Genomic DNA, 25,843 nt, shown 5'->3' with positions numbered 1-25,843 from the left:
TTGGATTGGCAGAAAAATACCACATAGTAGGTAGTTATGGTGGACACAAATGGCATAGGTTTTGGCTCAAGGTTTTGGATGCACGAGAAGCATTCCCTCTCAGTACAAGGCTTTGGCTAGCAAGGTTGTTTGAAGCAAACACAAGTTTGAACCGGTACAGCAAAACTTACATAAGAACATATTGCAAGCATTATAAGACTCTACGCTGTCTCCTTGTTGTTCAAACACTTTTACCAGAAAATATCTAGACTTTAGAGAGACCAATTATGCAAACCAAATTTCAACAAGCTCTACGGTAGTTCTCCACTAATAGGTTTAAACCACATGATGCAAGAGCTTAAACATGATCTACTTGAGAACTCAAAACAATTGCCAAGTATCAAATTATTCAAGACCATATACCAATTACCACATGAAGCATTTTCTGTTTCCAACCAAATAGCAATGAACAAAGCGGCTTTAAGCTTTCGCCATGAACATTAAAAGTAAAGCTAAGAACACCAGTGTTCATATGAAACAGTGGAGCGTGTCTTTCTCCCACACAAGGAATGCTAGGATCTGAATTTATTCAAACACAAACAAAAATAAAAGCATACAGACGCTCCAAGTAAAGCACATAAGATGTGACGGAATAAAAATATAGTTTCACTAGAAGTGACCTGATAAGTTGTCGATGAAGAAGGGGATGCCTTGGGCATCCCCAAGCTTAGATGCTTTAGTCTTCTTGAAATATGCAGGGATGAACCACGGGGGCATCCCCAAGCTTAGACTTTTCACTCTTCTTGATCATATTATATCATCCTCCTCTCCTGATCCTTGAAAACTTCCTTCACACCAAACTCAAAATAATCTCATTAGAGGGTTAGTGCATAATCAAAATTCACATGTTCAGAGAGGACACAATCATCACCAACACTTCTGAATATTACCCAAAGCTACTGAAAGTTAATGGAGAAAAGAAATCCACTCAACACAGTAAAAGAGGCAATGTGAAATAAAAGGCAGAATCTATCAAAACAGAACAGTCCGTAAAGACGAATTTTTTAGAGGCACTTAACATGCTCAGATGAAGAAGCTCAAATTGAATGAAAGTTGCGTACATATCTGAGGATTACTCATGAATTTTCGCAGATTTTTCTGGGTTTCCTACAGAGAGATGTACTCAAATTCGTGACAACTAGAAATCTGTTTCTGCGCAAAAATCCAAATCTAGTATCAACCTTACTATCAAAGACTTTACTTGGCACAACAATGCAATAAAGTAAAGATACAGAGGTACTGCTACAGTAGTAACAAGCACCTTGACTCAAATATAAAACAAAAATTGCAGAAAATAAAATAATAGGTTGTCTCCCATAAGCGCTTTTCTTTAACGCCTTTCAGCTAGGCGCAGAAAGTGTAAATCAAGTAACATCAAGAGATGAAGCATCAACATCATAATTTTCCTTAAAAACACAACTTGTCACAATAGGTATCTTAGATGATCCATTATCTAAATTTCCCATAGTGGTAGTAGGGGCTTTATCAATTTAGGCTAATAATAATTCTTTGGCTTAGGCACCTTAGAGACATACATGAACTTTTGCTCCTTACCCACATAAGATTTCTCCTTAAACATAAGAGAAGTAAAAGTTGAACCCAAGGTTCCTATAGCTTTTTCAAGTTCACCAATCCTATGGGTTTGATTATCATGGATAGCACAAGTTTCTAAGACAGCAATTCTTTCATTAATTCCTCCTAGAGATTTATCAAGTTTATCAGTGTTATCAAGTAATATTCCCAATTTAGTCTCAACACTTGGAAGATTTTTCTCTATAGCCTCCAACTTTTTCATGACATCTTCAAGAGAGATTTCAATTTTAGCTTCATTAACAGGTGGTATTCCAACTAGACTCTCAATAATGCAACTAGTTTCTAAAGCAGGAGTGCCTAGGAAATTACCTTCCGCAAGAGTATCAAGAACATACCTATTCCAGCTAGAGATACCAACATAAAAGTTCCTAAGGAGGATAATAGTGGAGTGTTTCTTAGTGCACCTATGATGAGCATCACTAATTCTATACCAAGCATCTTTAAAACTCTCTCCCCCTTGTTGCTTAAACGAACGAACTTCAACTTCAGGATTACTCATTTTAGCAAATAATAAAAATAAACAAAGCAAACTAAATTAAGTAAAGTAAAACAAGTAACTAATTTTTTTTGTGTTTTTAATATAAAGAAAGCAAACAAAACAGAAAATAAATAAAGTAAAGCAAGACAATAAACAAAGTAAAGAGATTGGATGTGAGAGACTTCCCTTGCAGCGTGTCTTGATCTCCCCGGCAACGGCGCCAGAAAAAGAGCTTGATAACTGATACGTCTCAAACGTATCTATAATTTCTTATGTTCCATGCTACTTTTATGATGATACTCACATGTTTTATACACACTTTATGTCATTATTATGCATTTTCCGGCACTAACCTATTGATGAGATGCCGAAGAGCCAGTTGTTGTTTTCTGCTGTTTTTGGTTTCAGAAATCATACAAAGGAAATATTCTCGGAATTGGACGAAATCAACGCCCAGGGTCTTATTCTTCCACGGAGCTTCCAGAAGACCGAAGGGGTTACGAAGTGGGGCGACGAGGCGCCGCCACCATAGGGCCGCGCGGCCAGAGGGGGGCCCGCGCCGCCCTATGGTGTGGGCCCCTCGTCAACCCTCCAACGCTGCCCTTCCGCCTACTTATAGCCTTCGTCGCGAAAACCCCTGTACCGAGAGCCACGATATGGAAAACCTTCCAGAGACGCCGCCGCCAATCCCATCTCGGGGGATTCAGGAGATCGCCTCCGGCACCCTGCCGGAGAGGGGAATCATCTCCCGGAGGACTCTTCATCACCATGATCGCCTCCGGATCGATGTGTGAGTAGTTCACCCCTGGACTATGGGTCCATATCAGTAGCTAGATGGTTGTCTTCTCCTCATTGTGCTATCATGTTAGATCTTGTGAGCTGCCTATCATGATCAAGATCATCTATTTGTAATGCTACATGTTGTGTTTGTTGGGATCCGATGAATATGGAATACTATGTCAAGTTGATTATCAATCTATCATATATGTGTTGTTTATGTTCTTGCATGCTCTCCGTTGCTAGTAGAGGCTCTGGCCAAGTTGATACTTGTAACTCCAAGAGGGAGTATTTATGCTCGATAGTGGGTTCATGCCTCCATTGAATCTGGGACAGTGACAGAAAGTTCTAAGGTTGTGGATGTGCTGTTGCCACTAGGGATAAAACATCAATGCTTTGTCTAAGGATATTTGTGTTGATTACATTACGCACCATACTTAATGCAATTGTCTGTTGTTTGCAACTTAATATTGGAAGGGGTGCGGATGCTAACCTGAAGGTGGACTTTTTAGGCATAGATGCATGCTGGATAGCGGTCTATGTATTTTGTCGTAATGCCCTGATTAAATCTCATAGTAGTCATCGTGATATGTATGTGCATTGCTATGCCCTCTCTATTTGTCAATTGCCCAACTGTAATTTGTTCACCCAACATGCCATTTATCTTATCGGAGAGACACCACTAGTGAACTGTGGACCCCGGTCCATTCTTTTACATCTGAAATACAATCTACTGCAAACTCTGTTCTTTACTGTTCTTCGTAAACAAACATCATCTTCCACACTATACATTTAATCCTTTGTTTACAGCAAGCCGGTGATATTGACAACCTCACTATTGATGAGGCGGTTCCTCGGCAATGCCCACCATGAGGGGCTTGGGTTATAGAGAAAAGGCGACAACGGAAGTTCTGGGAGCGAGGCGGTACACGACGTACCCAGGTTCACGTCCCCGCGGTGGAGGATCGCTACGTCCTGCTAGCAATCCACTATATGAATATATGGGTACAGGGGGCCGCCATAGGCGGAGTTGTTGAATCTAGTCTAGTTCTAATCCGCGGGTTGCGGTGTCTAGGCGTGTCGCCTCTATGATTATGTTTCTGTTTATGCATGTCCTAAGGGGTGCCCCTGCCTGGCTTTATATATCAGCCAAGCTAGGGTTTACAAGAGTCCTAGTAGGATTCATATTGGAGTCTTATTTCCTTGTAGTCCAAGTTGAGGTGCGGGCAGGTCCAGCTTGTCGAGTCCTTGTGCTGATCCATCTTCATAGTTTGCACCGGGTATGGCAATGTCGAGTACCCGAAGGGTTATGCCCACGTCAGTAGCCCCCGAGTGTCTGGCCAAAGTGAAGCTTCGGGCAGGGACTAAAGTTGTCTTCGCCGAATGTCTTGATCATCTGTTGAATCTTGTGCTTGATGTAGAGTCGAAGTTGCTTTCTGTCGGGTGCGCGAAGCGCTCCCGATGGGAGTAGCCCCCGAGTCTATGGGCGGGTGTTTGCAGCCGTGCATAGACTCAAGTTGTACTACTCGAAGATCTTGATTGTTGATGTCGATGTCTTCAACTTTATTCTTTTTTGTTGGCGAGGTTGCCATATTTTTTATCGGGTGCGCGACAAGCGCTCCCGATGGGAGTAGCCCCCGAGCCTATAGATAAATATGAAATAGTTATGTATAGGGTGTAAAAAATGCTAAGTCAAATACCGTACATGTCCTCGCGTTCCGAGAACATGATGTCGATAACTCTGATGATTTCACTGATAGAGGAGTTGACGATTTGGATGATATCCCAGAGAAGCCGATGATTTGGATGATGGCCCGGAGGAGCCGATGATTCGGATGATGGCCCAGAGGAGCCGATGATTCGGATGATGGCCCAGAGGAGCCGATGATTCGGATGATGGCCCGGAGGAGCCGATGATTCGGATGATGGCCCAGAGGAGACGATGATTCGGATGATGGCCCAGAGGAGCCGATGATTGGGATGATGGCCCAGAGGAGCCGATGATTTGGATGACACCCAGGAGGAGCCGATGATTTTTATCGGGTGCGCGTCCAGCGCTCCCGATGGAAGTAGCCCCCGAGTCTGGGCACTGATGCTTGCAACCGTGAGTCGAGTAACTCGATGTTTATAGTTTTCTTCAGGTGCCGTTGACACATTGTCGTTTATTTCAAGGGGCAATTCTTAATGCACCTTGAGCATCGTTGATGCCATTGTTTGTAAGTTTTTCGGTAGGTACATATATATGCACTTTTACCGTGTCAATGCCGTTGGCAAATTTTGAAGGAGCAAATCTTAATTGCCCGTTTAAGCGTATGTGTATTCGTTGGTCAGCAAATTGTTTGAGCGATCAGCTCGTGTTGCAGGTCTTGCTAAACCCGTTGTATGTGCAACTTTGCTTTCAACTGATGTATGTTCTGACAGCAGCTCCCGAATGTATCGGAAGCACTAGCTCTGCCGATGACTCTGTTGCTCTTTGATACTTCCATAAGTAAAGTACCGAACGTGGGTCGTTTTTTGTACGTGTTTCATGATCCTTGCTATCCGCGGCACTCTTTGAGGCATCTATAGCAAAGAAAAAGAGCAAGGTCCCTGTTGCTTCATGATCCTTGCTATTTGCGGCACTCTTTGAGGCATCTATAGCAAAGGAAAAGAGCAAGGTCTTCGTTGTTTCATGATCCTTGCTATTTGCGGCACTCTTTGAGGCATCTATAGCAAAGGAAAAGGGCAAGGTCCCCGTTGATTTTGCATCATAGCACTCGTAGTTTCAGAGGCTTTTTTAGAGTGCAATCTCTAGGCATATTTTCCATCGCACCGATGTTCGTTGAAATATACAAACAAGGTTCCTGACGATGTAGTTCGGGTGTCCCGAATTACTGCAATTCTTCAAAACTTGAGTCTTCATATCTTCTTGGGTTCCAGCGAACTGGCGCTCCCGATGGGAGTAATAGTCTTCAAATCTTCTTGAATTCCAACGAACCAGCGCTCCCGATGGGAGTAACCGCAATAGCTCGAAGATATTCCAGGAGCCCCCGAGTAATTCCAGCGAACCGGCGCTCCCGATGGGAGTAATAGTCTTCAAATCTTCTTGAATTCCAACGAACCAGCGCTCCCGATGGGAGTAACCGCAATAGCTCGAAGATATTCCAGGAGCCCCCGAGTAATTCCAGCGCTCCTGATGGGATCGCATCGGGTCGATATTAAATAAGATGATATCCATTGAATATTCCAGATGATGAATCCACCAACCCGAGAGTGCATCGGGAGAAGATATATCCAGAGCCGAAGAAGATAAGTCCATCGAGTAATCATAGATGATGGGGAAAATAAATCCACTGATTCGGGGAAAATAAATCCACCGAGTAATCGAGAGTACTGGAGGTAACGATGTAATGGCGCCTTCCCGATCATCGGGTGTGGCGAAAGAAAGAGGAACACTTAGTTCTGCAGGCGCAGTCGAAATAGTTGCACGGCCAAAGATAGTCCATGCGGCGAGCGTAGTCGGAATAGTTGCACGGCCAAAGATAGTCCATGCGGCGGGCGCAGCCGAAATAGTTGCGCCATCCCAGATAGTCCATGCGGCGCCTGGCTGACATGGCCGGTGAAGAGGTCACGGTTGACATGGCCGATCCACGGCGGGTGAGCATCCGAATATATCGGGTCCGTAATGTCGGGTCCGCGGCAAGCGAGCCCCCGAATAAGAAGAGTGCGTGATAGCGGACGCGGTCAGCCAAGCAGAGCAGTCGACGGACGAGCTCCCGAGTGTGGCGACTATGCGCGGTGAAGCAGTCGAAGCTTGTTTCGATCTGATCTTTTTTCGTCGGATGGGTGATTCGCGGACGAAGTAGACTTCTCGGAGAACACAATCCTGAGTTGCGTGTGTGCCTTCATCCCCTAATTAAATTCTTTTCTATTTCGACGGCAGCTGAGCGATTTGCTTCTTCCTTCTTCAGTAAGATACATGGTATCCGATGAATTAGATTCTCTGTCGGCCACGTCCAAGCATTGGCTTGATCTTTTTTTTTTCTTCGTGTATGAGCTGATCTCTGCCTGAGCGTCATCTAGAATCATTGCTTGAAGTGGAACACTCATATCTTCGTATGCATGCACTACGTGCATAGTTGCTTCCACGTGGATTTCATCCGTTGTAACTCCGACGCTGACGACGAAGACGATACTTGTTGATGAAGGTTGACCGTGCCAGCGTAGATGATTTGATCGATGGTAATCTTGTTCTTGATGAGTACAGATCTCGCCCGGATGAAAAAAACCAGCGTCGCTTTTCCCACAGACGGCGCCAATTGACGAGGCGGTTCCTCGGCAATGCCTACCATGAGGGGCTTGGGTTTTAGAGAAAAGGCGACGACGGAAGTTCCGGGAGCGAGGCGGTACACGACGTACCCAGGTTCACGTCCCCGCGGTGGAGGATCGCTACGTCCTGCTAGCAATCCACTATATGAACATATGGGTACAGGGGGCCGCCATAGGCGGAGTTGTTGAATCTAGTCTAGTTCTAATCCGCGGGTTGCGGTGTCTAGGCGTGTCGCCTCTATGATTATGTTTCTGTTTATGCATGTGTTATCACCAGAATTTGACCGGATCAGAGGTGGGCCGCGATCAAGATTGGGCTTGAAGAATATACATGGAAGAAATACGTGAACCGGCCTTGTACACGAAGTTTGGGCAGTTTGCCCTTGTATCTGTAAATATAATAGGATACGTGTCGGTTAGTTAGAGTTTGGCTCGTGCACGGTTGGGATTATTCCCACGTTAGCAAGTCTACGGACTATAAATATGTATCTAGGGTTATCAAGAAAGACAACAATCACGTTCATCACAAACCAATCTTGGCGCATCGCCGACCCCTTGTTTCGAGGGTTTCTTCCGGGTAAGCATCATGCTGCCTAGATCGCATCTTGCGATCTAGGCAGTATACGTTTATTCGTTATCCATGCGTTGCTCGTGCTGAAGCCTTGTTGATGGCGAGCAACGTAGTTATCATAGATGTGTTAGGGTTAGCATTGCTTTACCGTGCTACATGTTTTCGTCCATGCAACCCTTAGACGTCTAGCCGTCCTTACACATTTCTTAGGTGTAAGGGCGGCACCTTGCTTGATCATTGTTTAGTAGATCCGATCCGTTATGATCGCTCCTTGATTCTTCAAGGATTAGTTTAATATCTGCATAGTTAGGCCTTACAAACGGGTTGAATGATCCAGTAGCACGTAGGGTGTAGTTTGCTAACCCTAGACAAGATGTTCCGGGGATCAACTTAATGTTGGTTTTTAGGCCTTGTCTAGGGTCGGTTTATGATCACCGTGCGTGGCTGCCAGGCTCAATCACGAGTAGGATGTTCCGATTATGCGGTGAAAACCCTAGATCGTCGTAGGTCGTTTTAGCTTTGTTTTGATCAAGCAGGACCACCATGCAATCGTAAACCCCATACGAGTCATGGGTGGATCGGCTCTTTGAGCCGATTCACGGGACAACCTGAGAGCCGATCGAGGCTCGTATTTAATGTTTACGTGTATGCCATGCAGGAAACTAAGTGAAGCAAATCCATCACCTTCCTGATCAGGTATAGATCAGGTGGCACGCCCTTGCATCAGCATCGGGACGTGCGTACCAGGAGCTTTGCGGGCCGTCGCTCGGAGGGACCAGGGCCAGCCGCAGCCCTAGGTTGTTCCCGGCTCTTCGTGTTGCCAGCCGTTGCTCGCCGGTGGGTTTCGGACGCCAACACATTCTGGCACGCCCGGTGGGACAGTCTTCGACATCAACTGCATCGCCATCTACATCTGAGATGGCGGAAGGTACTCCAGTCACGTACGAGGATCTGCCCGAGGAGCTCAAGAAGAAGTATGACGACGTCAAAGCTATCCTCGAGGCCGACCTCATCGGCTCTTTCCACAGGACTCGCTCGCATGGCATCAGGTGGAGAGGGTTCACACCTGAAGGCGCGCTCGATGGAGTGGACCTGTCCACCCTTCAGAAGAACGCACCAGGTCCTTGCGTCAGGAGATCAATTTCATGGTAGCTCATTCGCTACACCGCCACTCTGAGAGCCTGGTGAACACTTTGGAGCGTGTCGCCCTTCGGGTGCTCCATGAAATCTTGAGGCATCAGTACTCTCCGTCAGGGCCTGCTCTAGGGACTCACCAAGGAGAGCTGCCACTCCAGAGCCGACCACCGCTGCCGTTCGCGCTTGCAGCACCAGAGGTGCCGAGTACACCGGCATTTGTCGTCTACAAGATCGGTGGCGATCCTAGCGATTACCAGTTCTTGTATGAGGCGCCTAAGGAGATCCCTCACGGATACACGTGCACATACGTGCTGCATGACAGAATCGGGCACTCACGAACCAGGCTGCAACGTGGGACTTCCTAACAGCGGGGAGGAGCTTCTGGATCAGATCTTTAGAAGCAGACGTGGCTAGCTAAGTATGCCACTCCGACGAACCTCCAGAGCTCAACTCCTGTAGCTAGCTCAGATCTTGAGAAGCAAGCGTGGCTAGCTAAGTATGCCACGCCAGCGAATCTTCAGAGCTCCACTCCTGCAGCTAGCACCACAGATCAGATCAGCACGATCTTGAGAGACCAATTCGGCATGGTACCGAAAAGGAGGGCAATCGGCTATTCCAAGCCGTACCCCAAAGACTACGATTTGATCCCACTACCACCCAAATATCGGCTCCCTGAATTCTCCATGTTTAGTGGGTCAGATGGCTCCAGCTCTATCGAGCATGTAAGCCGATATTTGGCGCAGCTGGGCACTATCTCAACTGCAGATGCACTACGCGTGAGGTTCTTTGCACAGTCCCTCACAGGATCGGCTTTTGGGTGGTACACATCACTGCCGCCAGATTTGATCCGGACTTGGAAGCAGTTGGAGGAACAATTCCACATGCAGTATCACTCAGAAGTTTCCGAGGCTGGCATTGCCGATCTAGCACAAGTACGTCAGAAGCGCGGAGAAACAGTGTCAGAGTACATCCAGCGCTTCAGGACCGTTAGGAACCGATGCTATTCGGCTCGTTTGACGGAAAAAGAAGCAGTCGAGTTGGCGGTGGTGGGTCTCGCATCACCGATCAAGGATATGGCTTCCCAAGCAGACTACCCATCACTGGCGCATATGGTTCAGAAACTGTCACTATATGAACAGCGCCACCCAGAGCTGTACCAGGACAAATTCAAGCGTGCAGTAGTCCTGGTTGAGACAGAGGAAGATGGAGGGTCTGCGGGAGATCAAGAGGTAGCAGTGGCTGAATGGACTCGGGGGGGGCAACCCCCGTGTCCTGCAAGTGGGTTAAGCCACAAGGTCCGCCCAGAGATTTTGACTTTGACGTAACTAAAGCTGAGCAAATTTTCGACCTCTTACTTAAGGAGAAGCAGCTGAAGTTACCCGAAGGCCTCAAAATCCCCACTGTACAGGAGTTGAACGGAAAGCCATACTGCAAATGGCATAACACGTTCTCCCATACCACCAATGACTGCAGGGTGTGGCGTCAGCAGATCCAAATGGCGATAGAACAAGGACGTCTAATTTTCAACCAGTACGCCATGAAAGTCGACACACACCCCTTCCCCGTCGTTAACACGGTGGAATACGCTTACCCCAAGGGGTGCCAACCAGGTTTCTCGTTAAGCATTAACATGGTTGAGCCTAGGCACCACTCTGGTAAGAACAAAGGCGAGGGCAGCCGCTCTCATAGCAAGGACAAAGAGGAAGCCGCTCCACGCGACCGGCTCCGGCACGATGGCAAACGCTACATCACAGAGGGAGAAGTGAAGAATGTGCGATATCAACGACCTCTCTCTGATCATCTCCTCAATAAATATGTAAGTCAGTACGACCAGCGCCGGCAGTACAACAACGACGATGAAAGGGATCGTCTAGCTAGCAGGGACGCCAGGAGACATCGTCGGCATGATCGCGATGAGGAGAGATACGAGCGCCGTGCCAAGGAAAGGTCAAGAGAACAAGACGACGTGGACAAGCACTGGGACTGTCCTTTCTTCAAACACTGCTGGGATTCAGGAATGAGCCGATTGCCTACAATCGGCAACTGCCCAGAATGTAGACAGAAGAAGAAGGGTGCAACAGAAGTGTCGGTGTTCAAACGTCTAGGGCCTCTCCCATCTAGGAACAAGCAAACTGAGTCCTCTCGGGAAGAAGACCTCGAAGAGTTAGAAGATGACTATGAAGAAGAAGAGGACAAGTACCACCGGCCAAGGTGGTGCCCTGATGGACTCAGCCGTTCCCAAAAGCGTAGGGTTCAGCGACTGCGTGGCTTGGAGGAAGCCGAAAGGTTATACCTGCACACGCTAAGGAAGGCGCGGCCTGATCTGGCCGCGAAAATTCAACGAACCCTGGACGAAGAGGGTCGACCACACGAGAAAGAGTGGCGCCCCAAACAAAGGAAAGCCGATGATGAGACATCGGCTGGCACAAGTGAGATGTAAACCTCTTTTGAGCAATGCAATCAAGATGGGGGCCGATTCCAGCAATCGGCCCATATTATCCTTGTCATACGTTTTGCCTGTGTTCAGCATCGATCTAACAGGTGACGGAAAGCTAGGGTATGGGTTTACATCGGCTTGTGAGCTCGAGGAAATCGGCATTGGTCATGTTTGCAGAGCCGATGTTCAGGTATAGTTCTTTGGATAACTGCAGAGCCGATATCTGCAGTAACCTGACAGATTCGGCTCGGGGGGCACATAATCAGATGGACAGATGCTATGAACATGTGCGATACATGGGCAATAAAATATTAGGGGCCGATAGGAAAATCGGCCAGTAAAAAAATGTATATACAAGTACAGCCGATGCAAAGACATCGACTTCAGAAGGTAAAGAGCCGATGCACAGTCATCGACTCTAGAGGTACAAGTTCAGCAAAACACTTGACAGTTTTATACAGAACAGCTCTACTGAAGAAACGCGCTGAGGGCGTGAAGGGCGTCAGTACGGATACGATCCACCTCGGCGATCTCAGCCTCGTCGTCCTCGTCTTTGCCCGTCACCGGTGATCGCTCAGTGCGAATTTCAGCCAGATCGGTCTTCAGGTCGGCTGTGAGGCCCTTTGCTTCCTCTTGAGAGCGGGCAATAAGGGCTTCCTTGTCTTGGATAAGCTGCTTGGTCACCCTGACCCTCTCTTCAAGGTTCTCCAGTTCCTTACGCAGGGTCTCGAGTTCGGCACTATTGGCAGAAGTGTCAGTTTTGGCGTCTAAAGCAGCCTTTTTCTCGTTGAGCCGTTGACACTTGTATGCAATATCGGCTCTCAATGGAAGCTGGGTGTGGCGAAGATTAATCCTTTGACGAGCCGACTGCACCCTTGACTTGAAGACCGACAGAGTCACAGCTGGCCAAAGCTTCACCTGCAGTGTCACGGGGAGATGGGGCTGGATATCTTCGAGGATGCCCTTGACTTCCTCGGGATTTTCGACCAGGGTCTCAATTGAGGAAGAGAGCAAAGCCTTGAGACGCTGGAGTGGACCATGGACCGTGCTAGGACTAGGCTCTTCACTTGCCTTGGAAGTAGCTGGTTCGATGGATTCAGGATCGAACGTCAGCAAGCTTGAGAGATCACAACCCTGACAAGACGAACAAAAGTGGTATTAGTATACAACGAAGAAAGTGATAGAGCCAAGGAAGTGGAGTGTACCTCTCCCAAGGTAGGAGGAGCAGCCGATGTTGTGATAATCGGCTTTTCCGTGGACTTGGCTAGGTTAGCCACTTGGTCAGCCACGATCGTCGAGGTGGCTAGGTCTAGCGTGGCGGACGGCATCAGTACCTCCTCGACGTCTCCGCTAGAGGTATCATTGATCTGCAAAAGAAAGTAATTAGCCGATCCAAGTGGCAATGGGTTAGCATGAAATATAAACCAGGGACATAATTACATTTGAGACCTCCTGGCTTGATGGAGAAGCTCGTGGGTCTTTGCGAGCCCTTTTGACGCATCGACGCTTTACGCGTGACCCTGATTTGATCGGGGCTTGGGGAGCAGGAGGCTCGGGAGTCGACCTTTTCTTAGAAGCCGGCGCTGGCGAGGCCGTCTGGCTCTGTGTGGTGGACCTCTCGGAGTTGACTGAGCTCGAATCCCTCTGGCTGGACTCATCGTCCCCGCTGGAGTTCTCTTCGGTGGAAGTCTGTAGAAAGAAGTACAAGCATGTTGCAAAAGACTGGGAAGGCAGATAAATGTGGTCAAGGCACAAGTCAACTTACGTGCAAGCTTTCTTGGGCAGGAGCTTTGCGCTTCAGGGTCTTTCTGGCAGCCACTTTCCTCACTGCCATCCTCGCCTGAGTTGAGGCTCGGGGGGCAACTGGCCCCGAAGATGCTTTACTCTTGGGAGCCGATTTCGGTGAAGTCGGCTGACTCTGCATTATGACTTTCTTCAGGGGTGGCGAGCTCTGGCAGAAGAGAACCACTGGGGCTGGAGGAAGGAATTCGAAGGGGGAGCCATCGGCTTGCGTGGGCTCTGGGCCATCTTGTTGCTGCCAGGAGATAGAGTCAGGTTACAGACAATTACCATGAGCCATTGCAAGAAATTTATAAGTAATGGTACCTGGTCTGCAGGAACGTCGTACTCGGCATCAAGTTGTCTCAGCAACGGTCCTAGAGCTCTTCTGAAGGCATGGGTCTTCCACATGGACCACCAAGTCTCGAAACCATCGGTAGTGGAGGTGAAACGGAGGTTGTGGGGAATTGGAACGGCCAGAGCATCAAAGAAGGTATAGCACCTTTGGCCAGTGAGGATGTCAGGCAGTTCAGCTCTGCTTGCTGTCAGGTGGTGTAGGAAGAAGTGTGGAGGCACCTGCCCGAGACCAAGCTGTCGGGCTACTACTACCGGTTGGTAAGACTCGTAACCAGGCTTGATGATCCGGTTTGAGGTACTCATGCCAACTGGAAGAAAGCAAGGACGAATCATGATAGAGTACAAATGCCGGGTGCTAGCGTCATCGGCAAAGTTATCCAATCGGAAGGAGACTGGGTTCTCAAAGTTCTCCGATTCAGTATAAGGAAAGAGCAGGGGGTCGTCCAAGCCTTGGAAGAAAATCTTGAACCACCCTGCTGCTTCTTTAGGGATCAGCCTGCTGCCTGGGAGACCATACAAAGCTTGGCCATAGCTGGTGCATCGGATCTCCTTTCCATTAGCATCTGGGAAGGTGCAGGTGGCCAAAGATGGGAAGTCTGGGATTTGGTTCTGAAAGTACAGCTGAGCCCATAACTGAATAAACCACCAGGGGCCTCCAGTTTTAACTGTCTTTTGAGAGAACAGTTTGACAGACATCAGTTGAAGAGATCGATAGACCTCTCCAAGAAACAGTTTGCCAATGCCAAGTTGGGTGCCTTTGGCAAGTTCATAGGCCAGGGAAAGGTAATTCTTGGTTGGGGCGAGTGATGGGCCACAGAATATGAAGTGCTCCAACCAGAAGTTCAGGAAGGCTGTGTGTTCTCTCTCTGTCACAGGGCCTTTGGTTTTCATATAACGATTGAGGTAGGCACCCCAGCTGGTACACTCTTTTTTAGAGGAAAGGGTGAAAGGAACTTTTGGCAGTTTAAATGCAGAGGGGCTTGGGGATGCAATGTCTAGGCCTGTGATCATGGCCACATCCAGCAGAGTTGGTGTCATAGGGCCATGGCCAAACATGAAGCAGTTCAGTGCATCAGACCAGAAGTAGCCGGTGGTTTTCAGAATATTTTCATTCTTTTCAAGGGGAGACAATGATAATGACAAGGCATCGGCTATCCCTATGGCTTCCCAGGTGGCATAGTGGGTTTTGGACATTCTATTGTACCATGCCACCCAACCCTCAGGAGGATTAGGCCAGGCTCGCAGGCAGTCGGCCCAGGAAGACAGATCTAAGTTCTGGTTCATGAAGGGGATTCTGTTAGCCTCACATGAAATTAAGAGAGCGGGACTCTCGGAAGAACGGGGACCGAGGCACATAGAATTTGCGAGAGAAGGATGTGGCAGCAGGATGTCTGAAACCTAAAATTAGTAACGGAACAGAACATTAATTCAGGTGTTTTCTATTAATCCTAACGTTGATTCGAATGGCGAGAGGCGATTAAGGATTACCTTCAGACCGGAGACCATGGCGTTGGTATTGGATGATTCCGCCATTGGATGTGCTGTGGAGTTGGGGCGGCGCGGTCGAGATCTGAGATGCGGGTGGCCGTGAGTTGGAACTGCTCGGGCGGCGATTTGGGGATCTGAGTTTACTTTCTCAGACGGAGGTCGCAGGTTACCGTTTGGAGGGGCAACTGGGTTGGCCTTGCTCGCGTTTTATGGTAGAGGCCGATGCGATGCCATCGGCTCTTTTTTGGGGGTTGTTTGAAACTGCCTATCGGCAAAAAATTGATTGGGAACACTTCTTCATTAATAAAAGGGGATTCTTACAATGAAGAGCCGATTGCTCAAGAAAGGAGGAACAAAAGAAGAGCCGATTGCTCAGGAACTACTAGTCCTACACTACTAATCCTCGCTGGCTTCGTCGTCGGCATCGTAGCTGCCGTCGGCGCTGCTTCCGGAGAATTCCTCATCGCTGCTACCCCAGCCCTCGGCCGGAGCTTCTTCCTCCTCGTCATCATCATCGTCCTCGCTGTCCGCCCAAGCGCGGAAGCGCTTCGCCGGCGGATACCCGGTGGAGGAAGAGGAGTCATCCTCCTCCTCTTCTTCCTGTTCCTTCTCTTCTTCCTCTTCTTCTTCTTCTTCCTCCGCCTTGTCGGAAGAGGTGGGGTTTGCCCAGGAGTGGAGGTCGTCCTCGCTCTCGCTCTCCAGCTCCCCTTCGATGAGGAACTGGAGGTCGTCCTCCCCATCGGTTAGGGGCAGGTCACCATCTGACCCGACGAGGGCCTCGGGTGGGCCATCTGGCACAAAGTCGAAGTCCCACTCCTGCTCACTCGAGGAAGAAGGACTGGGAAGAAAGATCCGACGAGGCGGAGGAGGAAGAAGAGGAAGACATGGCTACGGGAGATGGGGAATTTTTTGGGTGCCGACGGCCAGAACAGAGCAAGGGGATGAAGAGGTGAATCGTTCGGCACGGTTAAATAAGGGGGAGCATAGTGGGAATTTAATGCCATTACAGTTTCCGAGGAAGTGATGCTAAAGCTATCAAATCTTGCAGAGAAGTTGAGAAGGCAAGGCATCATGATGAAGAATACTGCGACGGTTCTGCTCTGCCACGACATGACCCGACGAAGAAAAAGCAGAGTGATTTTGGAATTATCAATTCCAAAACCAGGGGGCATGTGTTATCACCAGAATTTGACCGGATCAGAGGTGGGCCGCGATCAAGATTGGGCTTGAAGAATATACATGGAAGAAATACGTGAACCGGCCTTGTACACGAAGTTTGGGCAGTTTGCCCTTGTATCTGTAAATATAATAGGATACGTGTCGGTTAGTTAGAGTTTGGCTCGTGCACGGTTGGGATTATTCCCATGTTAGAAAGTCTACGGACTATAAATATGTATCTAGGGTTATCAAGAAAGAAAACAATCACGTTCATCACAAACCAATCTTGGCGCATCGTCGACCCCTTGTTTCGAGGGTTTTTTCCGGGTAAGCATCATGCTGCCTAGATCGCATCTTGCGATCTAGGCAGTATATGTTTATTCGTTATCCATGCGTTGCTCGTGCTGAAGCCTTGTTGATGGCGAGCAACGTAGTTATCATAGACTAGTCATCAGCCCGTGCTTTAGCACATGCTAGAACATAAGTTAAACATTACTGCACATATATCGTTTACCTTCCATAACATAATTTATATTATGTGATCGATATCGTGAGAGTTGAAAACATAGGAAAATCACACTACATGGTTTGGATAGATTTGTAACTATCTCATCTTTTTTCATATATGAAAGGAATAATATTACATTGACAATCATTCTGATCTACAATATTTTTCTATCAATGCATGCACTTATCTCCAACTTTTACTGCCAATAGGATTAAAAAAATGAGAAATTTTGTTTCATCCATATCATATTCCATTTGCGGCTGTTATGATGTAATTATGGAAGTAAGCCAAGTTACTAGCCAAATGATCCGATCTACAACCAACTACCTATATTCAAGTACCCAAATTATGGACCTAATTATTTGAAACTAATATTCTTTAAGTTGATCTTCCTATATCTGATTCCGTTGGAGAGAAAAAAATACATACATGATTATTCAAATCAATTAATACATACATAACACTTTAATATTTTCGGACCATATTTATAGAAAAGTGTAGCAACATATATGACATCAGATTGGTATATTATGATACTAATATTTTAAAATGGATCTAGTGATACCAATCAAGTGTATTAAATGTTGCTACTTTGTCCACAAAACTGTTAGCCAAACAATAGAAAAACTGGAGTTAGGATAAAATCTTGCATTACACTTATTTGTAAATAGAGGGAGTGCATTTAAGTAACACCATTAAGTCGTGTTCGCTTAGGTATATTTTCTCTCTCGTGCGGGTTAATGTAAATAGTACTATATACTATTGCCAAGGTTTGTCTTTTAACGTGGTTCATATCAAGGCTATAGCCTATAGCATGGTGATTTTTTTGTTGCAGTAGATACATACTCGTTTGATCAGTGGACGAAAGATTCCCGCTGACTAAATCTTTAATGTAAGTATTTTGGTTCAATACTTTTCCAAGATAACAATTATTATTGTCTGATAATACAAAACCTTCAATGCTTCTGTTTTCAAGAGAATAATTCAGTATGGATTTTTTTTGTTTCAAAAAATAATAATAGGTATCTAGTAGTTGTTGAACTTACAATAATTGCTCTGTCGTCCTCAATGCCGAGCGGCCGGCGGGTGGAAGATCACTCAAATAATACGATTAGAGTTCGAGGCGTTGAAGATGGTAGGCTTGGTCTGCGGATAGGTTTTCGGCTTTCCGCCGCCGGTTCCCCTAAAGTTGCTGGTAGGAGAGTAGGCTTAGGAGAGGAGTGTCACCCAGAACACTGCCGTCTTCGATGACGTTGTAAAGCCGATTGACCCTCCTTGTATGTTATATGATACACCTTTTCATGGTGTATTCTAAGAAACTAAAACCATCAAGGATTATGTTTCCAACAAAGTAATTTAGTAGCAGCTTTTTCATTTTAAAATAACACTCCCTTAGTCATGGCATGTAAATGATGTCTTAGATTTTCCAAAATTCGAATGTATCTAATACTATTTAGTGTCTAAATAAATCTAATTTCATACAAATCTAAGACTTCATTTACGGGATGGGGGGACTAATAGGTATCCAACAATTACTGAACTTACAATAATTATTAGCTCTTACCTTGTCATGTCACGGATATACCAAGATAACTCTGAGGATGAATTCATCTGTCTGCACAAAAAAAAAATCATAGCACGCAAGTCAATCATGGTATGGACGAAATGAATCTATTACTGGTCCAGATATTTTGCATACATATAAGATACATCAAGCAATCAGTCTGTCCCTCTTTTCAACATAGCATTGTCTTCTGAATTATTTTACAGTGTACTGTATTTAACAACATATATTATGTAAAGTACATGTAGAAATGATAATCAAATACGCATGTTCTTGGTATCTATCAACTGGACTTCGCACACATATCACATTCATCATCCGAATAGCTGCATGATTATTATCAGGCCATTGTAATTAGATCTGAAGGTATTTTAATGTATGCTGAGATAGAGATGGGTAATTGTAGTTCTGCAACTCAACATAGGAAGCCATCAGAGGAAACATACCGTTGTAGAAGGCTAATATGGTGTGCAGGCTGTTGCTTTGGTGACTTGGTGAGCAGGTTGTAGCATTAAGATAACAGCATGTATACCATGCAAAAGAATTGAAAGTGCAAACTGCCAATATAGATCTGGAGCATGGACATAGCTGCCGTCATGATTCACTAGCTATAGGGATCGATCTATCTGGCTGGAGTATCCACATGAGCACCTGCATGGAGTCTAGATACAGAAACCCAACATGCTTCTACTCGAACATGGCAGGTAGAATATGACGTCACGACGGACGATCCATCGTAGTTCCATTGTTGACGGCCACATGGATGATGGCGGCCACTGAATCTATATCAAACTTCCTTGGTAAATAATGCCTACTGTGATGCGATACCATCGTGGGAGAAATCTGATCTGCTGGACTGCAGCCTGATCGAAATTAACATCGAAACCGTGGATCGGTCTACCTGCTATTGATCTAGTGGACTGCAGCCAAAACGTGCAAACTTAGGATTTGAATGTCAGAGAAAAGGTAACTGGGAGGACGTGAAACTGATGTACCTGATTCAGACGGCATGGAAAGAAGACGCGGCGAGAGGGCCGATGAGGAAGAGCGGCGGCACGGGTCGTCGATGGTGCATGAGAGATTTTGTTTGCCTCTTTTTCCTATCCTAGCATGCGCGAGAGAAAAAAAAAGGCAAGGATACCTAGACATTAATCCAATGGCTACAGAGCACCTTTAGATAGATCGGGCGGATAATTATCATAGTTTTTGAGGATTAACTTGGAGCATTAGGGAGTCTCCAATTAGTAATAAATATATATAAGATGTGTATTGCTATATTATACATTACAAGTTTTACAGTGGTTGGTATTTTTAATAACCGTCCATCCAGCCCGATCTAACGGTGGTAATTAGACGGAACCAAACTGACGGAACTAAAAGTGTGGGACCGGAACCAAAATATGTAGGACCGGAACCTCTGATATATTTTACGAAAATAATAAAAAACGAGTGTTCTTTTAAGCGGCCAATTATCAGATGAGAATGCACGAATCTTAAAGTCATGTCATGGAGAAGAGCAACGAGTAGCCCCACGTCGTCTGACTTCTCCCCGGCGATCCCCCGCCCGACCGACAGCCCGCCCGCCGCCGCTACTGCTGATGGAGAAATGGCGTCCTCTCAGGCGTTCGACCTCTGAGCTCTTCTTCCCGGTGAGCCCCCGCCCGCCCGACAGTCCGTCGTCGCTGCAGCCGACGACGATATGGCGTCCTCTCAGGCGCTTGTCGTATGAGCTCTTCTCCACAGCGATCCTCTGACTACCGGACATCCCCACGACAGCCTGCACGCCGCCGCTGCTGACGGCAAGATGGCGTCCCGCATCGCCTCTTGCCTCCTCCGCCGCTCTGGCCCTGTAAGCCCCCCTCCCTCCCCATCTCTCCGATTTGATGTGGGCAGCGCGTGTGATTCTGCAATTTTGGGGAAAGCCGATTTTGCACTATTCTACCTTTTGGACCATGTTAAACCATTTCTCAGGAATATGCTTGATCTTTTCCCCAGTATTCGTGACCGGCTATTTGACAATCCTCCCACCATTACAGTGAGCAAGACTATAACTTCCTAAGAGATTGGGGCAGTGTTGGATATCATATAAATTCAGAGAAGCCTAAAACTAGAAGTTGCTATATCAAAGGTGAAGATTCAAACGAAGGTTGAGTACGGGGCCATTTGATGTCCCGATGACTGACTCGGTAGGAGGTAATCTCTTGGCATCTTGTAGTTATTTGGTTACATTTTAAAGCATGACTGAACCTGAAGATATCGATGACGAAGTAGCCAAAAAATGGGAACACACGATGCTGCATGATAGCTTGGGCAAAGAGTTGAATGAATTAAACAAACAACCAGAGAAAAAGGAGGTATGAATTATCTTCTTACTCTTGTATTCTGATTATGCTTGACAAGAACCTTACAACAACTTTTCCCAAATACTTCGAAGTCTGAGATGAAAGGGTACGAACATGATACCCTGTCACTTAAGCAGCACTTCAGTAAAAAAACTTATGGAGCTCCAAGAAAAGAAAGGCGGTGTACATTATGTGTTCATATAAATTTCACAATTTAGTACATGTTAGTCATAAAATACCGGAACTGCAGATTCTAGAATTCAAGAATAAAAAGGAGAAGTATTGTCTGTCCTCCTATCTAATTGCTTGTTTTCTTATTGTAGATCTCAGGCTTCATAACTTTGGAACATTCCTTTGGATTCCTGTGTTGATTCCTCACCTTTGCTTGTGCTGAACAATGGGATGATGAACATATATATTGGATCTCATTCACAACTACTTCTGTGCATTGATGGTTACAGGTGAGTTTTGCTTCCTTGTCCTTAGTCATTGTTCATTTTATTGATCTGATTTTATTGGAATGCTAAACCATCATCAATCTAGTCAGCCTGTATGCTCTCATGCCGTTCTCCTTGATAGGGTTACTTTTAATTTGATTCAGTAAGACATCAGATATGATCTGACATATATGTACTGAAACTTGCTCCCAATTATTTTACGTTGACGACGCTGAAGTACCACACGACAAGAAACCCCTGGCGCAGAAAGGAAGCCCTGACGTATCGAAGCAAAAGGAAGTGCTATGCTGGTGAAGAACTACTCGGATTAGCATAGGGAGCAGTGGAAGAGAGGCAAGAACGATAAGAAGATCAAGAAGTAGTAAATTTTTTGCTAGGGCTTGAAACACTACAAAATTCCATGTCCTTGTTGATGTGTTGTACCATGATAATTTCAGATATAGCGGAAGAAAGAAATGTATTGACAGATTGTAACAGTATAGATTCAACAACCATTTTTCTTGTATCAGGTTTTGCCATAGAGGCTGCTTAAGCTAACTGCTTCGAAATGCCGCTGTGCTTGTTAATTCAGAGCCTGTCACTTTTGTGAGCTGCAAACTTTAAATGTTCTTCCCTCGATGAATTTGCACACACAATGTACCATCGACAAATGAAAATTTCAAAAGTTTTCAATTCATCAACACGAAAACTTTACCAGCTTTACATACATCTGAAGCCTCCAAAGTCTGTTAGCTACATCACCTACTCACTATTGTATCAACGCAAAATTACAACAATTATACAAATTTGGGACTCTTGTGCACCAAAAACTGGCGAAATCTTCATACCATCTCCAACCGTAAGGCGGGTTACTGCTATGAATATTGCCGCCGTCTCCTGGTCAGATGGAGTCATCAGTCCCTGCCAAGGCTTGGTCTCGTCCACCCATGCCAACCACAGCCAGCGGAGCCAAAGAAAAGGGTACGTCCTTGGGTGGCAAGATCAGCAATGCCAAGGCCCCCAAAACCCTTTGGACGGCAGACTTTACACTGCAACTATAAAAAAATAATAGGAATTGTAAGCCACACGATTATAGCAGAATAACTGTGATAAAACTATTGCTTCTGGAACATGACTCTACAGTACTATAGCTAGAGACATGTTATGCTTTAATGAAATAGCCATTTCATAATAACTCTAGCAGTGTAATGTTTCTTGAACATTTTATCTGAACTCCCAAATCTCCCCAGCCACAAATCATCTGCTATATCCCCTTCTCTCTACTTAGATGTTTGTAGTAAGATATCACAATTAGACAGACACTAACAATGCCAAGTATCCTAAACATGAGAAGTGACAACACCATAACGAAACCAATTTAAGAAGATTCTCTGTTGACCCACTCATGCAACTCACGGCCCTTTAAGTAAGCATCTACTTATTTTCTAACCATTAGTAAAACAGAATATGATCCATGAGGATTTAGAAGTTGTATCATGGCATACATGGTTGTTCAGCACACTCTAATCGGTGACAATCTTGATTCTTTCGATTCAAACCAAGCGCCTCCTGCACAACAATCCTACTCTACTGAGATCCAACAATTGAAATCTGTGTGAGCAAGAACATGCTCCAGCCAAGTAATTTCTTTTATATGGCGTACCAAAAACTTTGAGTATTAAAAATCTGAGACATAATAGCGAGGATCACACTTGAAATGCACCTGTCATAGAGGTTCTCGCAGCTTGTTGTCCTACACAACAGAAACAATAATTAATGCCATGCACCATATTGATACAAACTAACAATTAAAAGTTTTATCACAGTACAAGGATAAAGCCAAAACGATTGAGAGAATGACATTTGCTAGTAATGGATATCTGGGTAAAAAAAGTAGGATAAAAACAGAGCAATACACTGGATAAAAATGTAATGTAACAAGCAAGGATGGTCTCTAAAGTATTGTAGTCCGGTTCTCTCATGTATATCTATTACTCCTGCAATTATCTTAAAAGTATTTTGAGAAAAAAAGATGGTCTACATAAACAACTGATGACTAATAACCCAAGCGAAATACTCACTGAATTTATATGATATCCAACACTGTCCCAATATCTTAAGAAGTTATAGTCTTACTCACTGCAATGATGAGTTCATGGAGGATTGTCAAACAGTCGGTCATAAATACTGGGGAAAAATCAAGCATGTTCCTGAGAAATGGTTTAACGTGATCCAAAAGGTAGAATTTTCCTTCCGTAATACAAGTTGCAATACGGAGTATTATAGAAATACAAGTCACTAATGACAACCAATCCTAGTCTACATAGATCTAGCTAGTACTAGTATCATGATGCACCTGACCTGAGTAAAGATAGCTATGATGTCCAATTGATACAGTACCTATAATTTTGATTATAATTGGTGACAACCCATGACAATAGGATCAATAAACAACTAAACTTCCAGCAAAATTACCTCCCTGACAATAGCCGCATTCCCCTTTTGATCTTGGATTCAATTGCCAAATTTTATTCATATTTCCATCGGTTCTGCGCTAAAACTACCAACTAAAAACACTGACATGGATAATAGCATTAGCACCATGCAGTGATTATCGAGCAATTTCTAAGCTGCAAAATGGAACTGCTAATTAGGTTAAATTTAGCAGGCACGTACGAAGGTCATGTCATGCAATTCAATACATTTAGGCTAGCAGGAGAGGTCCTCAGTTCTATGGGGCATTGTGGATACTTGCACTGCCAAGTTCATACGTGTTCTAGTTACAGAAGTCCTCCTAATAGTAAGAAGATCTTGAAGTAGTGATAGTAAGGCAATTCTGACACCAGAATTGATCTTATTTGAACTGAAATGTATGGGCTTGCGATGCATCACGAATTCATCAGATTCAACCTACATACAATCTTTTTTTACACTTACCCTTGGCTGTCGGCTGTGACGGAGGGAGGGGCAGCGGCGGCGTCTGGCGGCTGCGACGGAGGGAGGGGGCGGCGGTGGCGGCTCGTGTCGGCGATGGAGGAGATGGGCTGGCCGTGGTGGCTGGCGGCTGCGATGGAGGAGAGGGGGCCGCGGCTCGTGTCTGCGACGGAGGGAGGGGCGGCGGCGGCGGGCGTCTGCGAGAGAGGAGAGGCAGTGGCTGCTGCGTGTGCAATTGGGAGATCAAGCACCATTGATGATCTTCTTTTTTCCTTGATTTCTTTCTTGACTATGATTTCACAAGTTGACCTTCAAAACGTTCATTTAGAATTGTTGAAGTATTGTAGAAGTTAGGCACCGATTTAATCAACGGCTACGAAAATTTACATTAGACGGAACCCAGATCCAATTAGACGGAGCTAAGGTTCCGTGCCAATCACCGTAAAAGAGCTCATTATACATTACCTGTGGTTTTCTAACAGCAGCAGGAGAACATTAAAAAAATTATTTGGATAGTCACGGTAGGAAATAAGTTTATCCCTCTCATTCTTCTGAACGAACATTCTTAACTTTGGTCAAAAACATTTATATTTGTGCCGTGCGTGTATTCAAGAAAATAAATTAGAATATTTTCTACTTCTATGGTATTACTATTTGACTGCGATAATGAGTAGTTCATGATAAATTCTCTTCCGCTATAACTAAATCTCCAGGTTATACATACTTTTTTCTAGATGTGAACATTCGACAGATAGGTGATCGCGGCCCCAGCAGCTCGTAGGACATATTTGCTGGTCAAGATGACAAACCACTTGATTCTGGCTACTTCTTGTCCTCTCTTCGTGTTGATCTACCTTGATCAGTTGGATGAGGATAATAGAGACATCAATCTGAAGGTAGCAACCATGCTATACACATGAGAAATCAGCACTTGCAAGGTGATCTATTAGAGTAGAACGCCAGCGCATATCGCAAGTGAAAAGCGGCAACAGTGATCATCATCTGTTAAATCCCGTATTCACCATCAAAAGGATTAAAAAAGTTCACATCAGATTAATGAAGAAGAAGAATACTTTGAGACTGAAGAGACTGGGCTACCTAGAATTACCATCAATCGATCATGCATAGTGGTGAGGAGCCAGCTTGGTACGTCGTACTTTTGACGGCCGGCCGGCGCCGACTGCATGGATACCTGCGAGCAAGGGAGAGGCTTCAAGATAGATTGATTTGTTTTTTTTTTTTTGGGAGAATAAAATCTCCAAGGATTTTTCTGCTGGAGTATATCTTAGTCGTTCAATCACACCAGATTCCCGTTCAAAAAAAAATCACATCAGATTGATGGTCTCAGCCGCCGCACTATTTAGAAGCGTGTATAGGTTGGACTCTATGTACATTTTTTTTTAACTTGCAACGATTGGCCACACCAGCTATATATATTGAGTCTTAACGAAGTAGTGTTTACGTAATTATTTACATAACGAGTTAAACGTGTCTATGTAACAGTTTATGGACCTTATAAATTGTAACTTTCTCAGCTAATCGCAGCCTAAATATTAGATCCAATAGTCTTAATTATTTTAATGATGTGGATTAATGTGGTGGCTTGTATGGGGCCTCCAATTAGTAAATATAAGATGTGTTAGGGTTAGCATTGCTTTACCGTGCTACATGTTTTCGTCCATGCAACCCTTAGACGTCTAGCCGTCCTTACACCTTTCTTAGGTGTAAGGGCGGCACCTTGCTTGATCATTGTTTAGTAGATCCGATCCGTTATGATCGCTCCTTGATTCTTCAAGAATTAGTTTAATATCTGCATAGTTAGGCCTTACAAACGGGTTGAATGATCCAGTAGCACGTAGGGTGTAGTTTGCTAACCCTAGACAAGATGTTCCGGGGATCAACTTAATGTTGGTTTTTAGGCCTTGTCTAGGGTCGG

At 45.3% G+C, this 25,843-nt stretch overlaps 1 protein-coding gene and 1 long non-coding RNA gene across 10 annotated transcripts; one reads left to right on the top strand and one right to left on the bottom strand.

Moving 5' to 3' along the window:
• Positions 1-19,705: 19,705 nt before the first annotated feature.
• On the top strand, positions 19,706-21,542 carry LOC127344861 (uncharacterized). Of its 2 annotated transcripts, XR_007878283.1 has the most exons (4): positions 19,706-20,043; positions 20,231-20,548; positions 20,629-20,997; positions 21,212-21,542. It is a non-coding gene; the product is annotated as an uncharacterized lncRNA (long non-coding RNA). The 2 variants fall into 2 exon arrangements; XR_007878281.1 differs by having other exon boundaries at positions 20,231-20,997.
• An 89-nt stretch (positions 21,543-21,631) lies between these two features.
• On the bottom strand, positions 21,632-24,205 carry LOC127344860 (uncharacterized). 8 transcript variants are annotated; one of them, XR_007878275.1, is made up of 5 exons: positions 23,911-24,205; positions 23,055-23,112; positions 22,637-22,726; positions 22,479-22,555; positions 21,632-22,028 (listed from the first exon to the last, which is right to left on the bottom strand). XR_007878275.1 is itself a non-coding variant. In XM_051371208.1 (4 exons), the coding sequence occupies exons 1-4, from the start codon at positions 24,159-24,161 to the stop codon at positions 22,018-22,020; spliced, it is 429 nt and encodes a 142-aa protein (XP_051227168.1). In that variant the 5' UTR covers positions 24,162-24,205; the 3' UTR covers positions 21,632-22,017. The 8 variants fall into 8 exon arrangements, 3 of the variants coding, with proteins under 3 accessions (XP_051227168.1, XP_071684563.1, XP_051227167.1); XR_007878277.1 differs by having other exon boundaries at positions 22,479-22,563; positions 22,697-22,726; XR_007878278.1 differs by having other exon boundaries at positions 22,479-22,542; positions 22,697-22,726.
• Between the last annotated feature and the right edge of the window lie 1,638 nt (positions 24,206-25,843).

This window comes from Lolium perenne, chromosome 3, assembly GCF_019359855.2.
Source record: "Lolium perenne isolate Kyuss_39 chromosome 3, Kyuss_2.0, whole genome shotgun sequence".
NCBI lineage: Eukaryota > Viridiplantae > Streptophyta > Magnoliopsida > Poales > Poaceae > Lolium > Lolium perenne.
The sequence above is the reverse complement of the archived record's forward strand: the minus strand, read 5'-3'. Positions and strand labels throughout refer to the sequence as shown.